Here is a 25,646-nt window from a genome sequence, read left to right on the forward strand (position 1 = left end):
CACTCCGAGCGGAAGCGGCACGTTCTACCGTTGAACAGCACGATTCGTCATGGGCGATGACATGCACAGTGAGGAGAAGGAGGAATCTACTCGAAAGGCCACTGAACCTGATACCATGGCGAGGGTTGCAGGGTATCAGGAGTGGGGGTAAAGCGGGGTATTAAGGAGGGGATAGACATCTTGGACTGCTTGAAAATGTATGTACACATTCAGTCAGGCCATAACACACACACACACACACACACACACACACACACACACACACACACACACATACAAAGACACACGTGTCCACGATGCTATCATACACACACACACACACACACACACACACACACACACACACACACACACACACCGGTAAATATATTGATGATATCAATGCCAAATCACGAGTGAATGTTATCTGGTTATCATTTTAATGATCATCCGGAACCAGCTTCACGAGTGAATGAATACTGGTTGTAAAAATTAAAGATCATCCGGAACCAACTTCACGTCACTGGTGTAAGGTCATTGTCATCGTGTCGTTTTACACTACAAACGTCACAGCCAAACTCAAGGAAAAAAAAGAAGATTTCTAATAAGTGACTTAAATTTAGACGACTTTTACTTGTCATCTTCAGTCACATAGAGAGCTTAGTATCCATTTTGAATGTCATATATTCCTATTCAGAAACAGGCCAATATAACATCACTGTGCCTTCTTCCGCTTTAAAAAGGCTCGTATTCTTAGAGGAAGAGAGAAAAAAATGTTCTGAACATGCGTAAATTGTGAGCTATTGAACGATTTAGAAAGAGAGAGACTTATACATTGAATTAGAAAAGCAAGGGAGTTGCAGTTACAAAGGCGGCTTTTTTTCACTCTTGACATTTTCTAATCTACAGTAATCATCTTGTTGCTATGGCGACATAAATGAAAACTAAATGAACTTACAGTGTTAAGACTTTCACCTACTGTTTCTAGGGCAACCCCGAAAACGGGATATGCCTTAAAGAGTCATATAGCTCGCCCACTCGTTGTCTCTAGAGGTTTATTTTCATTACTTCACAAGCGGGGCGGATCAGGAAGTTTGCGTCGGAAATTGTTTTAAAAATCACCTACTTTAGATTTAATCTCGGTTGCCCATAGTTAAAGACGCTACAACAATGAAGAGTATGGGTCAGCCCGAGTCCCATCACTTTAAAGAGATACTAAAACAAAGAATCCAAGTCATAAAAAAATAGGCGATATCAGTTTGATAAGCACGAATTAAGAGCGGCTAATGTGAGAAAAATTTATTACGTGAGACATTTCATCTTGAGCTAGCCAAGCATGCTTTCGTTCAAATTCAGAGAGACTTTTACTCTTTTCGGCGTAGATTTAGAAAAAAATGTACAATGTACAATTTACATGTACAATTTTGACTAGGGAAACCGTAGTCTGCCTTTAAAGAAAAGGAATTCTGAGTGGATTTTGAACAGAACCTCAATCCCCCCCCCCCCCGCAATGTCTATAGGACTGTAGTGAAACAAGTTAGATATGCATAAACAAGAGAGACATAGTATTGTTCGTGTATTACCCCGTATACATTTTTGTTTACTTGTATAAGATGAAATATGTACAGGAGTAAGATTTCAATAAAACTTTGTTTTCTTATGTTTGTCTTCTCCTGTTATAGGAGTGTATTCTACGTAACTTATATTAATTACGGTGTGCTTGCATGGGGCAAATCTCATAAAACTCAATTGGGCAAATTGTTTGGGGTTCAAAAAAGAGTCATAAGAATGATATGTAACAAAAGTTTCGGGCTCATACTTCAACTTATCTATCCCCCTCCCCCTTGTTGTTTTGTGAATTACATAACTCATTTACTGGCTTTTGTTCCTTCTTTCTTTTTTCTCTATCTTCGTGTTTGTTTTATGGTACGTCCCTTTTGTAAATATTTTTTTTCTATCTATACCCCCTTGCTAGTTATAGTTTTGTAGTGTGTTTTTTTTAAGAAACTGTTGTATTTAATTAGTTTTTCAATACTCTTTTTAATTATGAGGACCCCTAATTTCACAAGCTCTGCTTTTCTATAGGGTCTACTCGTCTTTCTTCTTTTGCTTGAACCAGTGTATTCTATTATATTTGTATGCTTGGTATTCTCTTGTTAATTGACTCCTTCAATGTGTATTATATTGTGAGGAAGGAAGGAAGAAAGATGAATAAACTTGAAACTTGAAACTATATTGCTATATCAGTTTCACGATCGACACTTTCCAGTTTATTCAGGATGTTATTTACGTCATCACCGATAACAATTCCAGCTCAGTGAAGATGGATGCGGAATTTCCTTGATAACTCGGGTTTGGGAATGTGTTTGCTGTTTCATAAGTATTTTGCAGTCCTACATCGCTAATTTTGTTTGTGACATGTATAAAGTGCATGTGTGTGGTTCTGTCTGTGTGTTTTATTGTGTGATGCGTGTGTGTGTGTACGTGTGCTCACATTTAGGCCCTAGGACAAAAAGATTCACCAAGAAATTAAATTTGGTTGGAACTTTAATTGGTTGATCACGTGAATGTAACATACCTTAAGATACCAGCCATACTTTCAGCAAAAGACAAGTAACCAGAATTTGACCACCCTACCAGGTAATTCCTTCACCGCAGATGTGATAATGGCTCGTAATTTCAGCGGATATAGTGCCAGCAAATTTAATGATTTAACACTCTTGTGTGGGTGTACGGGGGCACGTACGCAGTGATGAAGAACGATTTAATGTAACCGACCGGGCTTCCTGCTTCTTTCCTCTACCTTTGGTAGAATAATTCAGAATATCGACCTGCAAAAATTGCACGGACCTGGTGAAACCGCCTTTACTTGGCTCTGTATACCAATGCACTTCATGAACACGAGTTGGAGTGCCTGAAATAGCTTAAGCAATGACCCTACGGCCATTCTATGTGCAAGTTTATAAGTCAGTGTTAGTCAAGACAGTGATAGTGGGAGTGGCATTCAATTCAGTCAAATTCAAATTTCATTTTTATTCTTCCACAAGACATGATATGCAACACCCCCACCCTTTTCTGTTACAAAAAAAAAATAATAATAATGTAGACAATACAAAGTGGTAAAAATACTCCGACGGTATGCTCTTTCCAGAAGTAGGTTGGAAGCTACGCATAAACATTTGTGTTACCTTGATATAAACGCGCTTCATTTTTGATATATTCCTTTTATAACCCTGCATATACATTATTATTTGTCCTTCACATTTTTTCATGCTCTGTAATCGTCAATTATGTTTCAAAAAGTTATATTTGAAGTATGTCTACTCAAATAATTTTCATTTCAATATTCTATATATTCCTCAACTCATCTTTGTGTTCCACACTTCTTTCCCATACACGTCCACTATGCTTATTTCTTTATTATTCCACCTGTTTGTACAGGCAAAAGTGAAGAAGACATTATGCCGAAAGTTTATTAAAAAAAAACACAAACTGGCCTCTCGCCTGATCCTTTGTCGTCACCTTTCACACCTATTTACATATAGGTAGTTTAACCGGGGTCATCCTACGAGACCGACACCCACGAGTCATACAGCCCACGAGTTCGACATTGAAAACATATCCATGAGTCATACAGCTCACGAGTCATACAGCCCATGAGTTCGACACTAGGAAATTAAAGCCCACGAGTTTGACACTAAGTGAAAACAGTACACAAGTTTGACAGATACAACACGGGGCTTAATGTGTCGGTCTCGTGGGCCTTGTTCGCTTAGTGTCGAACTCATTGGCTGTACGAATCGTGAGCTGTATAAATCGTGGGCTGTGTAACTTGTGACCTGTATGACTCGTGGGCTGTATGGCTCGTGGGTGTCGGTCTCGTGACGTGCACCCGTTTAACCCTTTCTTTTATCCAAGATGAGCTTTTCGTGGACAAAGGATATACTTTGACTTTAATGCAAACACGGGTATGAGATGAAGCCCAGCTGATGTTCAATTTGCAGTACGTCACTGAAGGAAAAAAAATTAAAAAGATACAATAATCATTACAAATAGATTAAACACAAACCAAAGCACTGAGCCAAGGACAGGTGAGCATGGAACGTGTATAATGTCTTCCATACCGTCTGATTCGAAACATTTATGTGTCTATACTTTATATGGAGGGATGCTGTATGAAGGAGAACATGCATGACTGTGGCGCCGGATGTTACGTGACAAAATATCTCATCTGGAACGAGGTATGGTGAAAATGCCCTTGTATAATGTAGCATGAAGTAATAAGGGGCAGGTGTTGGGAAGATAATGAATTGCGGGTGTTGATGAGTCACATAGTCGCATGTACAGTTGCTATGAAAAAAACATTGCAATATACCGTATATAGTATGTATTATCACTGGAACAAAATTAATGTGCTAATTATAATCATATATAATTGCCTATGTATTGCATAGTTATAAATGCACACGCACGAATATAAAGAGAGGGACAGACAGACTGACATATAGATGGATAGATAGATAAATAGACAGCTATGAACATAATAGATAATGTAGATACACATGTAGATCACTGTAGATAGATGCCCTGAAGCGAAGTTAAACATGTTAAGTATATATGATGATTTTTTTTTTCAAACATTAATGTCAAAGCATAATGTTACCTGAGCATGTCTTAGGTGTTTTAGCCACTATGGACAATTTTTTCGAACTCATCTGACTCGACAATCTGACGATCAGGAAACTGTATTTTACCGAACTACCACTGCAAACAGTTATGTTCGTCTATCAACGCACGCTGTCGCGTTTGATGAGCGTCGTGTCATCTTGGACTTGTTCAGTTCAGCTCAGTTCAGTTCAGTTCTATTTTATTGTCCACTTAGGAAATTTGCCTTGTTTGCATGCATACACGCTACATTGTACTTAGAATGAATACATACATAGCAGTAAACATAGATACATGTACATAGACGTGGCAGACACAAATACAACAAAACATCAACATCCATATCAGAAGACACAAATACACAACATTCAAAGAAATGTATTCTATGCATAAATAAATCAACCTCTCACTGAGTGTAATGTACAAACATACAATCAAACAATTTTTTCACATTAATAACTCAAACATTTTTTTAACAATATCCAGATAACATACCTATCACACATGCGCGAAACACCGACCTTCTCTAAACCAAAACCCATTTAAATAAACATATAAATCATAAGAAACAGATAATTTAGGAAGGCGGATTCATCTTTTAGATAAAATTATGGCCACCAGGGCAACGCCCTGTCTGCAAAAACACAAAAATCAGATCTCCACATCTATACCTCACTACCATGATATCCACCAAATTTGATTTCAATTGCTTCACGTGGAAGTGGTTCATTTCCATCACACAAGATTGGCAAGTCATGTCAAGTCTTGTCCCTGGCCACCCCATCCCCTTCCCACTCACACATTACACACAAGCACAAAGGATTCAAATATCTCATCGACTGCACACAAGATAGCATCAACGTTAATTTGATTATGATTTTTTTTCTCCCATCTATACACACAGGGAGATCCGATGGTATAAATTCATGACTTATATGTACACATTCTGTGCGTAGTCGATGCCAACGAAATCCGGGCTAGTCTTATAGTGTACCTATCACTCACCTGTTGTGATGTCACACATTAACCACATGACTACTAAGTATCCAACACATTGAATTAATCAATCTCTCGGTCTATTTACCACCATATCTCGGATGGGTCGGACTAAATATTGCAAATGACATCGCTCAATTTGATTGCACGAGTGTCTCCATATTGAATAATGTCACATCACCTCGGGATTGTTAATCACTCTATGTGTGTAAATATGATACCTGTTCCCCCCACTTTAAAGTGCCACTTGTATTGCTCAGCAGTCAACCTTGTCATCAGTTTGATGTTCGGTTGATTATTGGTCACGGTTTCATAATGACGACTGCAAGCGAGACTACGGTGATACGTCATGAATATGACTCCGCCTTTTAATCTCATTTCTCTAATAGCAAATTAAAACAAGTTCCATTCAGACATATTTTGTGAGAGGCTTCCAAAACGTGCTGCAAACAGGAGCTAGTGATGTCTGAATATAAAAAGCACAACGACACTTTCATCAATGAAAATTGGCAGATACACTGAAGTGCTTGAGTGCTAATGATTTACTCAGTATCTGTCCAGTATTGTTCTAAACGGATGTCCTCCATCATAGTGTGTTGTGGATGCGTGGTAATTTGGGCTTGCACTGTGGATGTGGAAAACAGAAAATATCTTATATCTTTCCCCAAATGAAATATTTCTGTATCGTCGAAAAAAAAAGAGATGAGGTCCATTATTTCCTATCAAGTAAAATGAACAAAGGAGGAATAAAGAGAGAACTGAGGAGAGGAGAGAGAGAGAGGGGGAGAGGGAGAGGGAGGGGGAGAGAGAAGCAGACAGATGGAAGTGGATGCGCCTTTTTCCCAGGTCTCGATGTTGGTAGTTGCTCGCTGCCTCAGCTTACCCCGTTACACAGAGACCGACCGCCATTACCATGACTACAGCATGGCTTTCGTAAAGGAAATAAGGGTTATTATAGCAGCAGAAGGCGAAGTGCGGCAAAAGTGAAAAGCTTGGTATTGTCTGTAAGCATCGACTCGCCACTAAATACAGTATCTTCTTTCTCCGCATTCGCACGCACTGATGCATTTTCCTGATTGCTATGGCAACGTCGGGTTACAATGAATTCGACGCATCTTGTCGATATCAAAGCGCGATGTGTTCTATTAACGTAACAAAACTGTGTCTACAGATTTGTCATATGTATCAATAATCTCCATCCAACCCACCCCAAAATTCAAAGATTTGAAAGATGGGTAATATGATTGATTATACCATTCATTGCCAGCGCATGATTAGATGCAGCAAGGTAGTTCGAAAAGATTTTGTAAAATATCACAGCACAATGTCGCAGTTTACATCAGAGGGTGTCTGAGCGACTCGCATATACGGCGTTCAACACGATAGATTAAAACAAAATGCGGAACCAGCAAGTCACAAGATAATGATATTCAAAGGCAAAGGGAGTACGCGCGGCTATTTTTTTTTCATAATCTAACATTCATTTCACTCAACTCTCAGCATAGCGTCAACGTGGCTAATAAGGATAAATTATTAATCAGACAGCATATACCATGGACTGAGCTTTTGTATGAATAGTCTGCAATCTGGAAATTAGTGTCGGGAGAACAGAAACTATCGTAAACATGAGCAGAGCGACATTATACGAGAAGGACTCGTGTTTGTTCATGAGATGCGACACACATAGTGAGGTTTACACATTGCAATAGGGAACGAGGTGAAACTGTTATAAAAAGCACGCGTGCCCTTTGGGAGAGACCGAGTTAATGAAAAACAAATAAAGAGATTCGCCCTATAACAAGCCTGGAACAAACAGGCGCATATATACTAGACTCTTATATGTTCTCTTTTTGCCTCGTTGAACCAGGAAGATGGAACTCTCTTCCACCTCCCCGGTTGAACCAAGGAGCTACAATTATTGAACGAGTCCGCTTGTTGATATTATGCCTGATTACAACATCCTTTTTTTCTTTTCTTTTGTTATGGGTTGTGCATGTGTGTATGTGTGTGTGTGTGTGTGTGTGTGTGTGTGTGTGTGTGTGTGTGTGTGTGTGTGTGTGTGTGTGTTTTATATAATGAGACATAGGCACAGTCATCTGGTTATGCAAATATCTAAAATCTCGGTCATCGATTGCCCCTTCAGCTGAGTAAACTGAAGTGAAAAACCCTCATTAAATACATGTTAAAGTATGGAAATTTCTTAATCATGATAATCATCCCTTTGACCCATCGCAGGTGTGTGTGTGTGTGTGTGTGTGTGTGTGTAATTTTATTGTATTGCCCTCGCGAGCACGTGGCAACATTGATTCAGAGTTGTCTATACATCCAAATATATCAGATGCAAACGTCTGAACGAAAAAAAAAAAAAGAAGTCCTCGTTAAGTCCCAATCATCCAGAAATAATGGAGGTAAATGTGACCACGTCGGTTTCCATCGAGGCTTTTAATTACGCCCTCACCGTCACCCAAGGTCTTCCCAATTACCCCCTCATTACCGGGGACGAATGATTACCGAACCAATATTGACGTTCATGCTATCATTCCAAGCATTGTATATCTCGCGTCGCATTCCAGCGTTCTCCCACGCAAAAAGGCGAGAGTCCACGTGACAACATCGTTTTCTGTTTATATCAGATAAGAACACATTGTGCTTGTTTCTTAAATACAAATACGCGTATTCCTATTGTCTGGATAGATGATCTCTATTCTGCATTAACTGTGCCACTTTGATATCCTCATAAATTACTAGAATGTAACGAATCATTAACATCCCATTACAAATAGCCACACATAACATTAGACAGATTTCAATACCTCTATGCAGTGATGTAAAATTATACTACCGCGCTTTGATATTACAAAATTTCTAAGCGCCTTACATATTACATCATAATTCTAAGAAACATAAAATCTTATACATCATAAGATGTAATCTTTGAGGTGAGCATCGTTTAACTCAAATCGGATTTCATTCCACTACGTACATGATGTAAACTAAAATCGTGTGCATGAAGTTTTCATTTTTAAAGGAGTGTATAGTTTCGGTTGAGAAGGGGATTCAGGTTTATAGTAATTATTTTTTGTAAGACAATGAGAAATTACATGTGAAATATGAAAAAGCGTGTAATTCTGAGAGGAGATCAAGGTTTTATTTCATGGAACTTGGGTTTTGAAATGGTTGAGATACCCAAAGACGAAGTGGGAGTAATAAAATGTGGATCCCACCTTTTCCTCGGACCACCGTTTGTTTTGAATATATCAGCTATTTTGAAACCGATTTTCATCAAGTAATTGATAATTGTATGTTCTTTTATATTCTATAAGTGGTTTATTTGATGAAAATCAATTTTGAACTAAGCACAATCAAAATGAATTGCTAGGAATACATACATTTTTGCCGGATGTTGACGATAATTGTGAGCTTACAACAACTACCAAATGATAGATAAATATGCCAGAATTGAAGTAGGCTTGCAGAATAATATGAGATGAATTGAACAAATACCTTTTTTTCCTTGATATTTATTGATTTCATTCAAATCATTCATAAATCAACCCATTCTAGGTGTAACATGAAGAAAAATCAGTACAAATGCAATTCAAAACACAAACAAATCCATTTGTCAATTTATACTGCAAATAATCTCTCTTCAACATAAATAACTCGATTATAAGTCAACCCTACTAACAATTTCTTCACGAGAAAGTTTTGACATGTACCAAACCTATATCCCTTGAATATATTGAATCATGTAACTCCTTCTCACTTACAAGGGCATATACATAAAAAAACCCAAATACATTATAAAAATCTAGAATGAAATCATTCATGAGAAGAAAAAAAAAAACCCCGACCAACCCTTCCTCTCCCAACCGAAAACAAATCTACCTCTATCCTAAATATTAAATCCTACCAATATCTATCATATCCTTTATAACCCCACATACATACACATACATACACACACACACACACACACACACACACACACACACACACACACACACACACACACACACACACAACACACAGGTCAGACAGGCGAAAGAGTAATCACACCTAGCTATAAGATGGACACTGCTTTCATGCCTCCTAGTCACAGCCAAGTATACTGCTCTGGTCACGTGGATGACTAGCTGTCATTAAAAAAAAAAAAATGATTATCAAAGTATACGTGCAGGCAACAGATCGCTGAATCGGTGCACCTTTACGGATGATCATAAAGGTACGCTGTATACGTTGAACGTGATAACATTTTTATAATGAGGAACATTTAGCTCCACCATTAATGAGGGGTGCCATTTTTTCATCCAATCGAGGGCCGTGGTGTCGGATTCCCACTTAGTTTCATAGATGGGTGCAAAAAAAAAAAATGAAAGCCAGGAGTGTATGTGTGGTTGATGATGACATAATATCCATAATAGCTATGGCGCAATATATTTCTTGTCGATGTGCACCAATGGATCATTTGGCACCATGGTGAGAGATAGCAACCATAGTGGACTGCTTTAAGCTTTGAAAATTGCAATGTATCAATCGAGACCATGAATTTGACTCCACTTCTGTAAATGTGTATACGTAGTATATATAATTATACAGATGTCGAAACTTTCGTGAGTTCACAACTTGACTCACAAACATGCTTACGCCTCCACGTGTGAATTTGTTACGCCGTTAATGTTAGTTTGCTTGCTCGTGTGCTGTTTGTTTGTAGGTTCTTATTGTTGCATTTCCTTTTCGGGAACCACAATCTACAAGCAATGTTTTTCAAAGGGTAACCTTTCTTCCCCGTGGGATTTCATTTGCCTATTAGACTAACCCTAGCATCAATGAAAATTCAATACAAATTTATATATAAAGATGGGTCAACCGCCAACGTTGAATATTCATTGTAGTTTGATGCTGGGATAAAATGCTCAAATGAAGTTAGGCTGACTTGAAATAAAGTGCGCTGAAAATCTACATTTTGAGAGTGTTATTGGCATGCCTGCTTATTGCTTTTGACAGCAAAAACACATGAAACTACCCGTAATAATGTCAAACTAAAAGTGGACAAAAAGAAAATAAATGTCTTTATCTACGTCAAAATCATATTACATAACTTGTAGTGCATGGGTCTTTCCCGAGAATGCTGAAGGGACGTAGACAAATAGGGGTGGGGTGGGGAAGAGACTGAATGATTCTTTTCCCCTTAACTGATGTATCTCTCCTTCAATATGTAAACGTCAAAGTCACGTTCAGACGGGGATCCTTAACTTCGAGGATAAGCTATAACTTAGAAGAAGAGCTCGTAGTTAAGTATGGGGTGCCAAGTGTCGCATGGTCTCTTTCGTCACGAAATGACAATTTTGCGACGAAATTGCTTTTTACGTTGACGAAATTTATTGTTATTTCGTTGACAAAGTTGTCATTTCGTGATGAAAACTGCTATTTCGTCCACGAAATTGTAATTTCGTATTATTTCGTGACGAAATTGTCATGTCGTCGACGAAATTGACTTTCGCACTTGTCAACGAAAAAACAATTTCGTCACGAAAGAGACCATGTGACACTTGGCGCCCCATAATTAATTACGAGCTTATCCAGAAAATAAGCTGATCCTAAAAGTTAAGGATCGCCGTCTGGACGTAACTTATGTCATGAATAGTTGTTTTTTTAGGGAATAGCTAAAGTGTTTGTGCATTCTATCAAGGAATGCAAGGCATTCCATCCTCTACATCTACACAGGAGAAGTCATTCTTCTCCACTAGATAGGTGAGTGAAGTGTGGTACGTTACATGCCATACACTGTAATCATCTTCTTGCCCACCAGATGCCAGTATCTATGCCACTGTGCTCTGTACGCGAGAAGCGTAAGCGGCTTATCTCGCCTTTGGTAATGGAAAATAATCTTTCCTGGTCGCGTGTAAATACTTTTCATTACTGATATTTTATTGACATCCTGTTTATTTTCTTCCTTCAGGAATGACAGAATTTTTCGTTTTGTGATTTAATATGCATTGCATCGATTGCTTTTACTTCCATCTTTTCTTTCTCTCTTTTTTTACCCCTTCCAGAGTCAAAATCTACGACCCCCAGTGAAGACATGCATTTGCAAGAAGCTTCTTGTCTGGTTCGAGACAAAGCTAAGCGCCAACAATGTTACCATGGTTACAGTTTGATCAACCTCCTTGAAAATAGATGAGACGCCTTGTATTGACAATAAAACGTTGATGGATCCACAAGGCCCGCGAACTGAAAGACAGACATTCCGTTGTCCTCGGTGTGTTTGTGAATTTGTATGTGTGTGTGTGTGTGTGTGTTTTCTGTTTGTGTGTATTTCAGAGAGAGTGTCTAGACACGCGGATAATTATCATACCTACATTGAGCCTCCTCGGTGGACTAAATATCTCCCTCCATTTTTTCTTTGCTATTAATTACCACATATGCCCCCACACGCTCTCTTACCGAGAGTAATGCACCCGATAGCAACAAACAGCCATGGCCTGAAATGCATCCATAAATCTCTCACAGCTCATTTGAATTTAATAGCTCAAAAAATTTCGGTCGTTTTGTTGTGCTTTTTTCCAGCTCCTCTCGAATGCCCTTAGGAGCGTAGCTAATCCTCACTTTAATCTGATGAAGTATTACCAAACGGGTGAGCAAGATATATCGACAGAAAGATAAAAAAAAAAAGAAGACAAAACTCTCGTGAAAGGAACTAGTCACGATGAATATGAGATACCGTTCGTCAGGATTGCTCCAATTTCACTGGATGTCAGTTTGCATAAAAGCGGCGCGTTTTCAATTTCCGAATCTTCTTAAAGACTCTTCGATTCATGGGTTCCGTATTCCAACAGTCCTAGCTTTTCGCGCACCAATCCGTCGCATTAAGGCGATCTTTCAGTGGCAGAAAGCGTAAATAGGAAATCGTGCTTTACGGCCATACTGATATTATTCAGCTCGATTACGAATAAACTCGAAGTTGTTGCTGAAGTATCGATTTCTTTTGTTCGTGAAGAGTAGAATATTTTCTGGCCAGATGATGATCACTCACTGCATTAAATTTTCCATCGTCAAATCAAACGTGATCGCTAACAAATCAATATAGATTATGATATTCCATTTCCTCCCATTCCAGTGATTTTTATAAACCTTCTTTAGGGAATTTTGATGTAGTGATAATACGTTCATATTACTGCCAGAAGAATAGCATCTTTTTATCTAAAAGCAAATCATCTTCATCACATCAAAATAGCTACACAAGTTTTACAGATACAATATCTTTGTGTGGACAACAAACTACAGGAACAAGAATGAATTTCATATTGACTCTTCACAACAGTCTACTATTTTAATATCCCTGCTCTGAATAAAAATGATTGCCATTTTGTAAACAAAAGAGTTAGATTGCACTAAAGAGAGAGAGAGCGAGAGAGATAAGGACGAGAGAAAAGGTGAGGAAAGTGATATTAGAAGAGTGCAGGTGATTTTCAAACGGTCATCCCACAAGACCGACACCCAGTTATACAGCCCACGAGTTCGACATTGAAAAGAGGTTCATTAGTCATACAGGTCACGAGTCATACAGCCCATGAGTTCGATACTAGGCGAATAAAGCCCACGAGTTCGACACTAGGTAAAAACAGCCCATGAGTTCGACAGATCCACAGACAGATCGACAGATCGACAGATCCAACAGATCCCCTGCATTTCATTTTTTTATCATTTCCTATTGCTTCCTTTCATGTATGATATTCGTTCTTGAACAAAAAAAAAGAAAATGTATGTAAGATCCAAACGTTACGAATATTAGCTGTGTAAATGACTTTGTAAGTATTTTGTTGATTTGTTGATTTGTATTGATTTTGAAATGCAGAAATAAAAACTGAACTGAACTGAACTGAACACGGAGCTGAATGTATCGGTCTCATGGGCCTTGTTTTGGCTTAGTGTTGAACTCATGGGCTGTATGACTCGTGAGCTCTTTGACTCGTGAGCTCTATGACTCGTGGGCTGTATGACTCGTGGGTGTCGGTCTCGTGACCTGCACCCTTTTCGAGTCGGAATGATGATGAGCGGGTAATTTTGTTGTAAATGATAATTTTGATGTAAATGATAATTTTGTTGTAGATGATGATGATGTGGCTGTTGGTTGTGCGTGTGTTTGTTTTTGTTTGTTTATTTTGTGTCTGTTTGATTGTTTGTGTGTTTGTTTGCTTGTTTGTTTTTCTGTCTTTTTTGGGAAACAAAACCTTGAGAGGTACATTGCAGGTATGAGACGGTGCTTGGTGAAGAGATGGCAAACGTGGCCTTGCACAATTTTGCTCTACAGACACACATATCCACACACACCGTATGTCTTTTACACTCACTCAATCTCAATCTCTCAGTGCAACTAGACGTGCACGCTGCTTGTTTCGTTGTTTTTGTTTCCCCCTCGATGAGTGCTTGTGTCTGTTCTTACACATCTTGTCCTCATTACGGCAGACTTAATTACGTCTCGTCTAGCAAGACACAGGTTGGCTCCAAGGTCAACACACTCTCACGTTAACACAGCTCACAAGAATGTTTGGCATTTCTTTTTCCATGTTACGTACTCAATGTATTCCGCTCTACATACCATGAAATCAATATGTCAAACATTCTACTAATCTGCGCGTCACGCCTTGGTGGATAGAAGGGAAACCCTCATTTCAGTATGTGGTTGATGGCGGAGAGGTTTCATAAAATTTGATGGTCGTTTTTAGTGTGACTTACTTTCTCCAATATGCGTTTTATATTGCTGGTACAGAGCATATACAGTAAACAAGGTTAACTGAGATAATGAAGTAACGCTACGAACTAAAAGCCTAACACACACAAACGCGCGCACAAGCACACAGACAAACACACACACACATACAGTGAAGAGCTTTATGTAAATTGATAACTTGCAACAACAACAACAAAATACGAGAATATGATTAGTATATAGCGCGTGCTATATGTTTACGAGTGGACAATACCAAAATCAAAATGATCAACACCAATAAAGTCAGACTTGTGCATTAGGTTTCCTCATGCAGTATGGGGTGTAGTATGGTAGAGGCCGAGCTGATAGATTAATGCATGATATATCATCGTCAAATAATGAACATAATCGACCAGGTATACACAGTTAATGAGTACAAACAAACTTGTGATATGCCACGGTCTTAGCATATTTCACTACCCGTCATAACAACGCGTATCACAATCATGCGCGTTGCGTATATGGATGTGTAAAACGCTCGTCCCAACTTTTACTTTTTATGAATATGATAAATTATATATATACAACCACACACCATACATCGTGATCGTTGATATTATGATTGTGTGTGTGTACGTATCTCTCTGTAAAGGTTTGGGGGTTTTCTTCTGTACTATTCTTTTTTTGTTGTTGAAGTCATTGTATACCGTATATTGTAAAAATGTTCCTGCGTTGATAAGAAATCAGCGATACTTCATTGGCTACATCACAGTCAATAAAGAGAAAGAAAAGAAGAGCTTCTGAGGCAGAGAGTAAACGAGTAATGATGATGAGCAGTAGCAGCAGCATTGCATTTACGAGATTGTTGTCATTATCATAATATATATTTATGCTTTTCTCATTATAACTACGGTTATTACTAAAGTTATTATGAATATTATTACCACTGTTATTTTAATAATCATCATTGTTGTTATCATTGCTATCATTTCATATCCTTTCCTTTTTATGTTTCCGTTATCAATACCATTGTTCAGTATAATATATAACAGCAGTGTTAATTAAAATATTTTACTGTATACTAGTATATTATGTATGTATGTATGTATGTATGTATATAATATATTTAGTATAATAGCAGTATAAGTAGTAGTAGTCGTAGGGCCTAGTAGTAGTAGTAGTAGTAGTAGTAGTAGTAGCAGTAGGGCCTAGTAGTAGTAGTAAAGAAGTGATGGTGGTGGTGGTGGTGGTGGTAGCAGCAGTAGTAGTAGTAGTAGTAGTAGTAATAGCAGTAGTAGTATATAGTAATAGTATAGTAAGTCGTGTTTACACAGCGGAGCCTCTTCAGTGTTAACGCAGCTCTTCAAGAGGGCACTGCCATTATTATCACCTCAGCATTATCAAGTGACCATTCTCACACCTGAATCGAGTTAATAGACAGTATGTGTGATTAAAAACATCTTGTCCAAGGACCTACTGTCCAGTCCCGAAGTCAGGAGTTTTATTTACAATACTACCAACATGAATACTACAGTAAACCCCCACCACCCTCGAAACATTCAGAACGCTTTTCCTGTGTAAATGTTATGTTCTCTTAAAATTTAACGTTATTTAGATATGATTACAAAGTGTGTTGGTGTGTTATAGCTAATGCCATACAACGGGAGAAAAGCGCATTCTTAGACCATTACATCTGTATGATTTTGGGTCATCCTTTTTACTCACTTCTCCGCTAAAAAACAAAAAACAAATAAAAACCTGTCGATTGTGATTAAAAGGCTGTACGTTTTGCCTTATACGGGGCTAATTATCACACCTCGTTATGGCACAATGCAATGCAGTTACTGATCGTGGTACTGTCTGCTAAACGTTGCCTTCTACACTGTACACTATAGAGCCATTGGTACAGTCTACTGTATAATAATGCATCAGGGAGAGCTATCAATATAAAACATTTCGGGGCGCCATTTTATGACCTTGCGATCAGGTATAGATTGCTGGCTGTTAGTACCACTTTTCGCAAAATATGCCTTCATTGGAATATTGCATGGGGGTAAAATCAAATCACAAATTTCAGCATCCTCCAACTCAACAGGAATATCAACCTTTTTTTGGTTTATTTTCTTGTAGTAAGAATGTCCTGCATATTGTAAACAGTGGTTGTCAATAGAACTGTTTTATTCAGCTCTTCAAAATGTCCCTATATATGGTTATAATGCTAAGCTTTTGGACTTTATAGCCACAAAAGAAATCTGCCAATAGCTCTTTTCCTTCAGCATCTCATCCCATAGTAAAAGTGATCCCAGGAAACGTGAATAAACAACCTAGTAAAAGAATGACTACAGAAAATCCGTAATGTCGAAATACAGCACAAAACAGAAACAGAAAACAAGGACTGAGAACCGAAAACTGTTCTGTTGTACGGTAATATTTTTAATGCTGTTTTACCTTTCCTGTTTCCTGTTTCTTGAGGCATCGTGTTGATTATGCTTAGGAATCGCTGGATCGCTGGATCTGTTTTTCCTTTCTGTCCGCTGTATTGTCTTCCTATATGTCAACCTTGTCTCGTTCTGTCTTGTATTGAAGTCCCCTTTCATAAGTTTTGTCGTCTCAGTCTCGTTTAATGTTCATTCGCCTGTGTATGTGTGTCTGTCCGTTACTCTGTCTTCTTATTGGGCTTCCAGACCTTTTTTTTTTAATCTGACTTTATTCCCGATCTTTTTTCCCCTTTTTGCATCAGTTCGTTTTCTACTGACATTCTGTACCTGAGGGGCCCACATTCTACAAGCATTGCCTTTTTAGTGGGTCCCTCCATTTTTCGATATTTTGTGTAATGTTATATCGTCTATATCACTTCAGTCAATTTTCATTACAACATTATTTGTTACTTCAAGGTTCCACAATTATGTTCTCTTTTCAATTTTACTTTGTTTTGATTATGTAACCTTATTCTCTGTTACCAATGAAAGTGAAATGTTTATGTTTTTTTCGAAAAATGAAATAAAGTTTGAATTGAATTGAATTGAATTGAATTGAAAAAGAAAGATGTATAGGCCCTATATATTAATAGTGGAAAATTGAGCAAAGGAAATGGGATTCCATCGGGATTCGAACCCGAGACCTCCGGATTGCTAGCCCGGTGCTCTGAAAAGCCCCATGCAGTTCAGTGTTCGTTTATCATATATATATATATATATATATATATATATATATATATATATATATATAATACAAGTATGTATGTGTATAAAGATTATTATATGTGTATATATATATATATATTCATATATTTATAACAGCAATTAGTTTCTGCTCGGAGTCCTAAGAAAGTATAGATTCACAACAGTAGTTCAATATAAAAACTCCGTGAGAGACGGGTATAGTTTTGACGAATTTTCGCCCATAGGGCTTTGACTAGCCCTTTGGGCGAAAATTCGTCAAAACTACGTCTCTCACGGAGTTTTCATATTGAACTATTGTTGTGAATATATATTCATATATATATATATATAGTGTCTCAAATCATCTTTTTCACGAAGATTTTCTGTTTTCACATCTATTCTGTATCATGTCTACACTTTGAGACAATTGTGAACTTTGCGGGAGCGATATAGTTAAAGAAACATTGGTTATGAGACGACAACAGGCCAATACGCTTTTCATATCTTCATACCCCCCTCAAAAAAGACAACAACAAAAACAACAACAACAACAACAACACAATCCCCTCCTTCTTGGTTTTTTTTTTTTTTTTTTACTCACCTATTGTTGAAATGACCGTTGCGGAGAAGAACAAGGCGCCGTAGAAATTCCACTTGGGCTTGCCGTTGATGGCGATTCGTCGGTGGCATATCACTTCCTCCAGCACCTCCTCGTAGTTCTTCAGGAGTATGCTCATGTTCTCTCGCATTTCCATGACTTCGGAAGACATCATGTCTACGGGGAAGAAAGAAAGAAAAAACTCGTCATCATCCTCACTGAGGGACAAGAAAAAGACTTATTAAAAGAGTTTTTACTGCTTTACATCCCGAATAGCCTCTTCGGTGTTGCCTGCCGCTCCTCTACCAGAGGGCCCTGCCCTATGTTGTTATCAACCTACAGCGATTCAGGTATACCTATTCATACACCTCACAGGTCGAGCGAAAGAGACAAGGTGGGCGAAAACGCCTTGTCCAAGGACGCATATAAGCACTCGACGGGATTCGAATTCGGGACTTCGATTGAAAATCAAGAGTCTTATCCACTATGCCACAGTGCCGTAACAGAATGAATGTAAAAGAGTTAAAAAAGAGTTTGTGTTACTTGTCTTGTTATGTCGTATCTTGTTCTGTTATGAGCTTAGTATGATTATTTCTGTTTGTTTGTTTGTTTGTTTGTCTGTTTAGTTGTTATTGTGTTTGACTTGGTATATTTTGGTTTTGTCGTAATTACTTTTTGTTTACACTTATGCAAATATATGTTCCGATATGTAATTGTACATTTATGTTAACAGGGCTCTTTTTGAAAGCAGGTCTTTTGGCTCTGAAAAGACTACCCTGTTTTTAAAGAAAACTGAATGAATAAATAAATAAATGAATAAACAAAAGTAATGAATGGCGTAAAGCAGCGCAAAAGAGAACAACTTATCTATGAGAGTTGTGCAGATCTTTAATATCTATCTGAAGATCTAAATTTGATTTTGTTGTATATCGCACCTTGTATATGATCATTACTCATGATATCCAGTCATGTCAAGTTTACGGCTGAATAAAAATGACTAATAGATATCCTTTCTAGTACGAATGACCGTGCAAGAAATCTTCTTGTCTATAATCATATTTTCAACACGTTTACTCGGCTTGTATACAAACCCTTATTTTTACGGCTATGACGTAGGGGCTTGAGGTATAGGTCCTAGTGTGTATGATAGCATTCGCAGCATAAGACATACTAGTAAGTATTTCATACAACATTTCCATTTCAGCGGTTTATATCAGTTGAAACGAGAAAAAACAATTAACAGTGAATCAGTGCCAGTGATTCTACATTCGAAGTCGGCTCGTATCATGCACGATACGTAATGTGCAATCGCCAATGAGGAAAGTTTCACTCAAAGTATACTCAGTACACTTTCAGAAAATCAAATAAGCAGTTGCCTGGACCAGAGTACCACGCATAATATATAGCTTGCTATCCCACGTTTGAGAAGGAATGTAAGACCTATTGTGTGTTGGCTTGGCTAAATACGAGTCATCCACTAGCACTACAGGCCACTGAAATTCACTATATCAACAAGATCAGGTGTAAAACGAAATTTTCGCGCAAGGCGCCAAACATCGGATACACGTTCAGGTTGTCAGTAAGTTAGTCGGTGAAATAAAAGTAAATGATGTCTTTCCGTCTTGTATCGTTTATCTATGCAGCCCATTTTTCAACGAAAAAAAAAAACTATTTTGTTTAGTCCTTAAGAGGTCCTTAATGAATACTTGTAATGAATGCTTTTAAAGGGTTTTGGTTTTGTCATCAATGTTCAATGCTTTGTTGTAACTTATATTAATATACGTTTTTCTGCCCCTGCATTGTTACATATTTCTGTACCTTATTTATAATTTTGAGGAGAATAAATATTACAAGCTCTAGCTTACCCTTCATTTTTAATATTTCAGCATTATTTAACAAATACCATGCATCAAGCCTTCACATTTCATTGTGTTTAGATTATATTTCGATATAATTTATGCAGAATAATAATGTATATTGGGTTTTTTTCCTTGATATGTTTATACACTAATGTTCTTTGCTGAAAATGAAAATAAATGAAATGGAATGAATTACTTGGCACACACAGAGTGTAGTGAGTGATATTAGGTGTAGTTAGAAAGTTTTGTCCTTGACCTCCGAGCTGAGCCAGTCAGCTATTTTGGTCATGCAAACGGTCCTCTTAAAATATATGATTAATTGATTCAAGACGTCTGAACATTTTCAAGATGTCTAGATCACAGAATATTTTCTTAAAACGCCCTATATAGAGATGAGTAGTGCATGCCATTACCTTTTGAGTATTGGTGCATAGAGCGAAGTAGAGTGCAATGATACACAACTGTGCTGGTGTGTGTATCATGTTCATGTGAGAACACGTGTGTGTATGCGTGTATGTGTGTGTGCGTGTGTGTGTTAACGAGTCTCTCTGTCTGTGATTTCTTTGTTATCGAGGGGGTGGGGTATTTCATCGAGTGTTTTGTGAGTGATTTTCACAGAAAAATTTGCTCTCAACTAATCAGATGCAAGGATTTCAGTGGCTTATAGTGTTAGTTTCAGTAGCTTACAGTTGTCAGTGACTGACGAGCTGCAGGAAACACTGTGAAACAGCTGCCCTGAAGAATAAGCACGACGTAAACCAACATCTTTTAGAAGGTTTCGAAAAAGGAAAGAATACATGGATGATGTTGGTTGTTGTTTTTCAAACAGCAGAGGAACTGTCAATCTGTTTTTCTTAGCCATGTTAGCCCGCTTATTTCGCTCCATATTGTTTCCACTAGTTCACTGCCATATTACGTTTGTTTTACGACAGGTATACCTTCCACTACCATGATTATTATTCCTTTTTGAAACTATATTTCTTGTGTTGCTCATCACCTGCATAATATTCTTATGCTCGCATCTTGCAGGTACTTGGTTCTGCGTAATGTTTCACGTGAATCATGGAAATATATGGCACGACAAAGAAATAAGTATGATATCATGAAACGTTATGTGGTATACCTTCTCACGGCAATGAAATAGATGCTAATTACAAGTGACCTTTGTATGAATACCAATGATAACACTCTCCTTAATCAACGCTCATAATAATTATCTGACCTTCTCTACACTGTAATTCAGGGCTTAATAATTACAAGAGCCTCTGTATATAGGCTACCTAATTTAAATCATGGTGATATTTCATTTAAATCTATCAGAATTGTTCCTAAATAAAGGAGGCTGCGTAGCAGTCTTCCCAGGTTACGAATAATGCACCTCAGTAAAATTGGTCGAGAGCAATTTAATTTGCAAATGCTCACATGCACTGATCACCCATCAAGGCGCTACAACACACAGCCCAGTCATTAAGTATTGCTAATCAAAGCGATCGATCTCGATTCCTTGGTTCTCGCCTCTGATTGGCCAATGAGGATTAACGATTAATTCGTGGCTTTTAGAGGACAGGTGATTGCTAAATTCTTCGTTCCAGGCCCTGATTTGATTAAACAATCAGTCTGATAGGAAAAGTGCTGAGACAATACTAAATGTGAGTAATGACGGTAACCATTTGGGTGTTCTTATGGCAGTTTCTATCATGATTAGATATACTTCGGGATATGCTTATATATATATATATATATATATATATATATATGAAAATATGAAAAGGTAATTACAAATGCATCTGAAGGTCTTTATTTTGAATAAGTATTAGTGTCATGACTGTGTGCGAGTGTGCCTTGCAGTGTTCAGGAACTCGTCCAGCTTACTGAAACCAGGGAGGGGGAAGCTCTTCCACCTCCCTGCTGAAACGTTAATATCAGTGAGGATCTCAGTAGGACACAGATTGTTTTTGCTGAAATAACTCACTGCTACCATATATTACAAGCTCTCCGTATTATGATGGTCTTCTTGACAAAAAAAAAAGTGCTGTTTTAACAACGGGAAGAATACTGCCTATCAAGGGCAATGGGAACATAGAGTGACATTTTTCTTCAGAGAGTTTAGATCAAAAGGCATGCCCTCACCTTGCGACTCGTCTATGTACCCTAATGTAAGGTTCGTCAGGTTAGTCAGAAAATTGTGACGCTCCTGCAGGTAGATGTCCATATTTGCCTTCTCGTTGCCGCTCTCCAGGGCGACGAACGCGGCGGCACCGATGAACGAGTAGCCGAGGAGACTGGCGCCGAGCGACAACAGGATCAGCGCTCTCTGCAGCTTCCGGAGCCACGGATGCTGGTCGAACACACTCTCCCCTCGCTTCAGTTTCTTCGGGTCGGGGCGCGAAATGTTTCTCGATTGACGCCTCCTGCAACAGATGGAGTTACCCATGGCGAATACGAGTTTTGGCCAGTGAGATAAGAAGAAAATAAGTACAACCAAATGCAGAAGGGACGCGTGATGAGGTTGAATTGTTAACTGTCAGTCTATCTGTGTTTAAATTCTCCGTGATTCTTCCCGCAAACTATTGATTTAAAGTGCTGGCAACGCATTGAAATTATCCATGTTGACGATCTTTTAATGGGAAATCCGTCGCTGCAAACGCAAAACTTCCATTGATGACACAAAACATTTATTCCGAAAAAAAAAGCATGGAAGATAAAATGAAGCACAGTGACTCAGATTGCAGTATGATAAATCCATAAAATCCTTAGAATCTCGATGTAAAGTAAGAGCACTCAGCAAGTGCACACGAGAGTGCTCAAAATCCCCGCGAAGCCAATGCATCAACGGCGGTTTGAAGAGAAGGGGCGTTAATTGCTATCGGCAGTGTGGTTGACCCAATCCGAGTTCGCTGCCGTCTTGCCCGCGCCGTGCGCGCGCGTCCACTTCAACCCACTTTCCACGTTAACACCTCAACGATCTGAATGAGAGAAGAAGTCACACACGCCACGCAAACTCATTTGTACAATTTTTACAGCTACAATCCTGTATCCTCGGTCATCAGCGTGCTGCTGGTGGTATGCACTTGTACGACACTTCAGCGAGTATGCGCGTACGTACTCGATATTCCACCATGCAAGGTGTTGAGAGGGCGTGCGTGTGGTATAATTTCGTCGTAGTGTGATGCCTAACTCTATGACTATCACACCCTGTCATGAGGCGACGTATTTCCTCTTACTCACCATTTTATTCTGGAGGCTCGGGGAGAGTACAGTACAGTATATACCTTCAACAAAAATGCAATTACACTGTATGTTGTTACTCATGATCACATATATTTTGTTAATTTACGATTCTGAAATTATTACAAATATGTTCTGCTAGTGCATTGTTTATAATTTTCCTTGTTTATTAAAACTTGAACACTAAGAAAAGCTCTGGATGTGATGGAATCACCAATTTTCTCCTTAAAAACATCATTAATGAAATAGTTATACCATTAACACACATTTTTAATTTATCGTTATCTACTGGCATAGTTCCACAAAAAATGAAAATAGCTAAAGTAGTACCAATTTTTTAAAAAAGGACAAAAAGAATCTGTGACAAATTATCGCCCTATATCTTTGTTAACTTCATTTTCAAAACTTCTTGAAAGGTTGGTATATACGCGCACACACAAATTTCTCGAAAAGTGTGAAGTTTTTTGTAACTCCCAGTTTGGTTTTAGGAAAAACCACAGTACGACCCATGCCTTACTCACTTTTATCCATAAAGTTGCTCATGCTATAGATGATGTCTCCCACACTATTGGAGTTTTTCTTGATTTTTCGAAGGCCTTCGACACAACTGACCACGATATTTTGATTTACAAGCTACGACATTATGGTATACGTGGGAAGGCTTTGGACTGGTTTCGAGATTATTTATCAAACACAAAACAATTTGTGAGTATAAATGGCCGTGATTCTCAGTTAAAGTTAATTTCATGTGGTGTTCCACAGGGCTCCTTACTCGGCCCACTATTGTTCATTTTGTACATTAACGATCTTCCTAGTTCCTCGCCAATTCTTTCCTTTATATGTTTTGCTGACGACTCCAATCTGTGTTTTACACACAGAGATCCTTATACTCTTGTTAACACAGTGAATAAAGAACTGAAATCTGTGCAATCTTGGATATACGCCAACAAATTGTCACTTAATATTGATAAAACTCATTGTATGCTTTTTAGCAATAGTCTTAAAACCCTTCCTTTTCATATTAAGTTTAATGAAACTGAATTAAATCAAGTCAGTAGTATAAAATTTTTAGGGCTTTTTATTGATAGTGATTTATTTTGGAAATCCCACGTTAGTTATTTAAGTAATATTCTTTCTAAAAATACGGGTGTTCTTAATAAACTTAAGAGTGTTTTTCCAAGTCAAATTCTGCTTAATCTTTATTCTACTTTGATTACTCCGTACCTTAATTATGGTATTCTTGTGTGGGGGAATGCAACTAGAAATCTTCTTGATATACTGTTCCGTATTCAAAAACGTGCCATCAGAAATATCAATCATGTCGGATATTTGTCCCACACGAATGATTTATTTTTGAAAAATAAAATACTGAAAATATCAGATCTGTTCAGTTACAACGTCGGCATATTTAAGTACAAATTTTCTGCCAACGAGTTACCGGATGTTTTTACTAGCATGTTCAGAAAAAAACTATTTGATTCATAATTATCCTACCCGCCAAAGTGACGCATTTCACCTTCCACGTACTCGAACAATTTTCACTAAAAAAACGATAATGTATACGGGCCCTAGATACTGGAATGACCTCTCCCCCGAAATAACAAGCTGCTCGTCTTTATATTCCTTTAAACGTAAATTAAAAGAGTTTTTATTGAGTGCATATTTTGCAGACACTGAACAGTCGTAATGTCTTATGTAATACTGTGGTATGTTATTGTCCAATCAAACATTTTGTCAACACGTTGCAGATTCCATTTAGGGTCTTGCCATCGGGCTCTCTGAATTCATCATTAGCAATTCCACATTCTACTTTGTTTCCCTCTCTTCCTCTTTCCCTCTGCCCCTCTCTAACCTTCTATGCAGAGCTTGACGGCAGGCACCAAATGGCTTAATAGTTGTACATGTTACTTTTTGTGTCTTACTGATCATATCCTGGTGAAAGTTTTAATGCAACAATAGTTTATAGTATATATACCAAAGTAGGCTGTATAATAATGATGGCTCGGTCTCAGTAAGTTCATATTAATGTATAGTTTGTTTGTTTTTCTTCTTCTTCTTTTTCTTCTTCTTTTTTATTACATAAAATTTGGCAACCTTACATCATCATTCTGGTCTTATCTTCTATCCGTTCTCCGTTTCTTTTTCACAAACACTGATTACTCGGGGCTTACAGGCAAACAAGCTAGCTTTCATGTAGGTCCCGTCATACTTCTCTTTGATCAACCCCATTTCGATTTCGATTTTGACCAGTTATCATTACATGTAATTACTGTGTTATCACCATGTATATTGTTTGTTTTTTGCACATTGTTCACAAGGTAAAAGAACTTGTCTGGTTTCTGTTGTAATGTTCATAAATGAGAAGTATGAAAATAAAATGAATTGAATTGAATTGAATTGAATGGAAATGAAAATAAAGTTGAATTGAATTGAATTGAATACAAAAA

General features: G+C 37.9%; 1 protein-coding gene across 1 annotated transcript in view; it reads right to left on the bottom strand.

The window, feature by feature from the left end:
* The window catches only part of LOC139735288 (potassium channel subfamily K member 18-like), a 110,867-nt gene extending 88,301 nt beyond the window's left edge, over positions 1-22,566 (bottom strand). The window contains exons 1-2 of the mRNA XM_071646045.1: positions 22,102-22,566; positions 18,116-18,289 (exon numbers count right to left, since the gene is read on the bottom strand). Of these exons, the coding sequence (XP_071502146.1) occupies positions 18,116-18,289; positions 22,102-22,405 (478 nt within the window). The 5' untranslated portion in view covers positions 22,406-22,566. The remainder of the gene's footprint in view (positions 1-18,115; positions 18,290-22,101) is intronic.
* Between the last annotated feature and the right edge of the window lie 3,080 nt (positions 22,567-25,646).

This window comes from Diadema antillarum, unplaced genomic scaffold, assembly GCF_040938485.1.
Source record: "Diadema antillarum isolate AM-2024a unplaced genomic scaffold, OU_Dant_1.0 seq00000569_RagTag, whole genome shotgun sequence".
Taxonomy (NCBI): Eukaryota; Metazoa; Echinodermata; class Echinoidea; order Diadematoida; family Diadematidae; genus Diadema; species Diadema antillarum.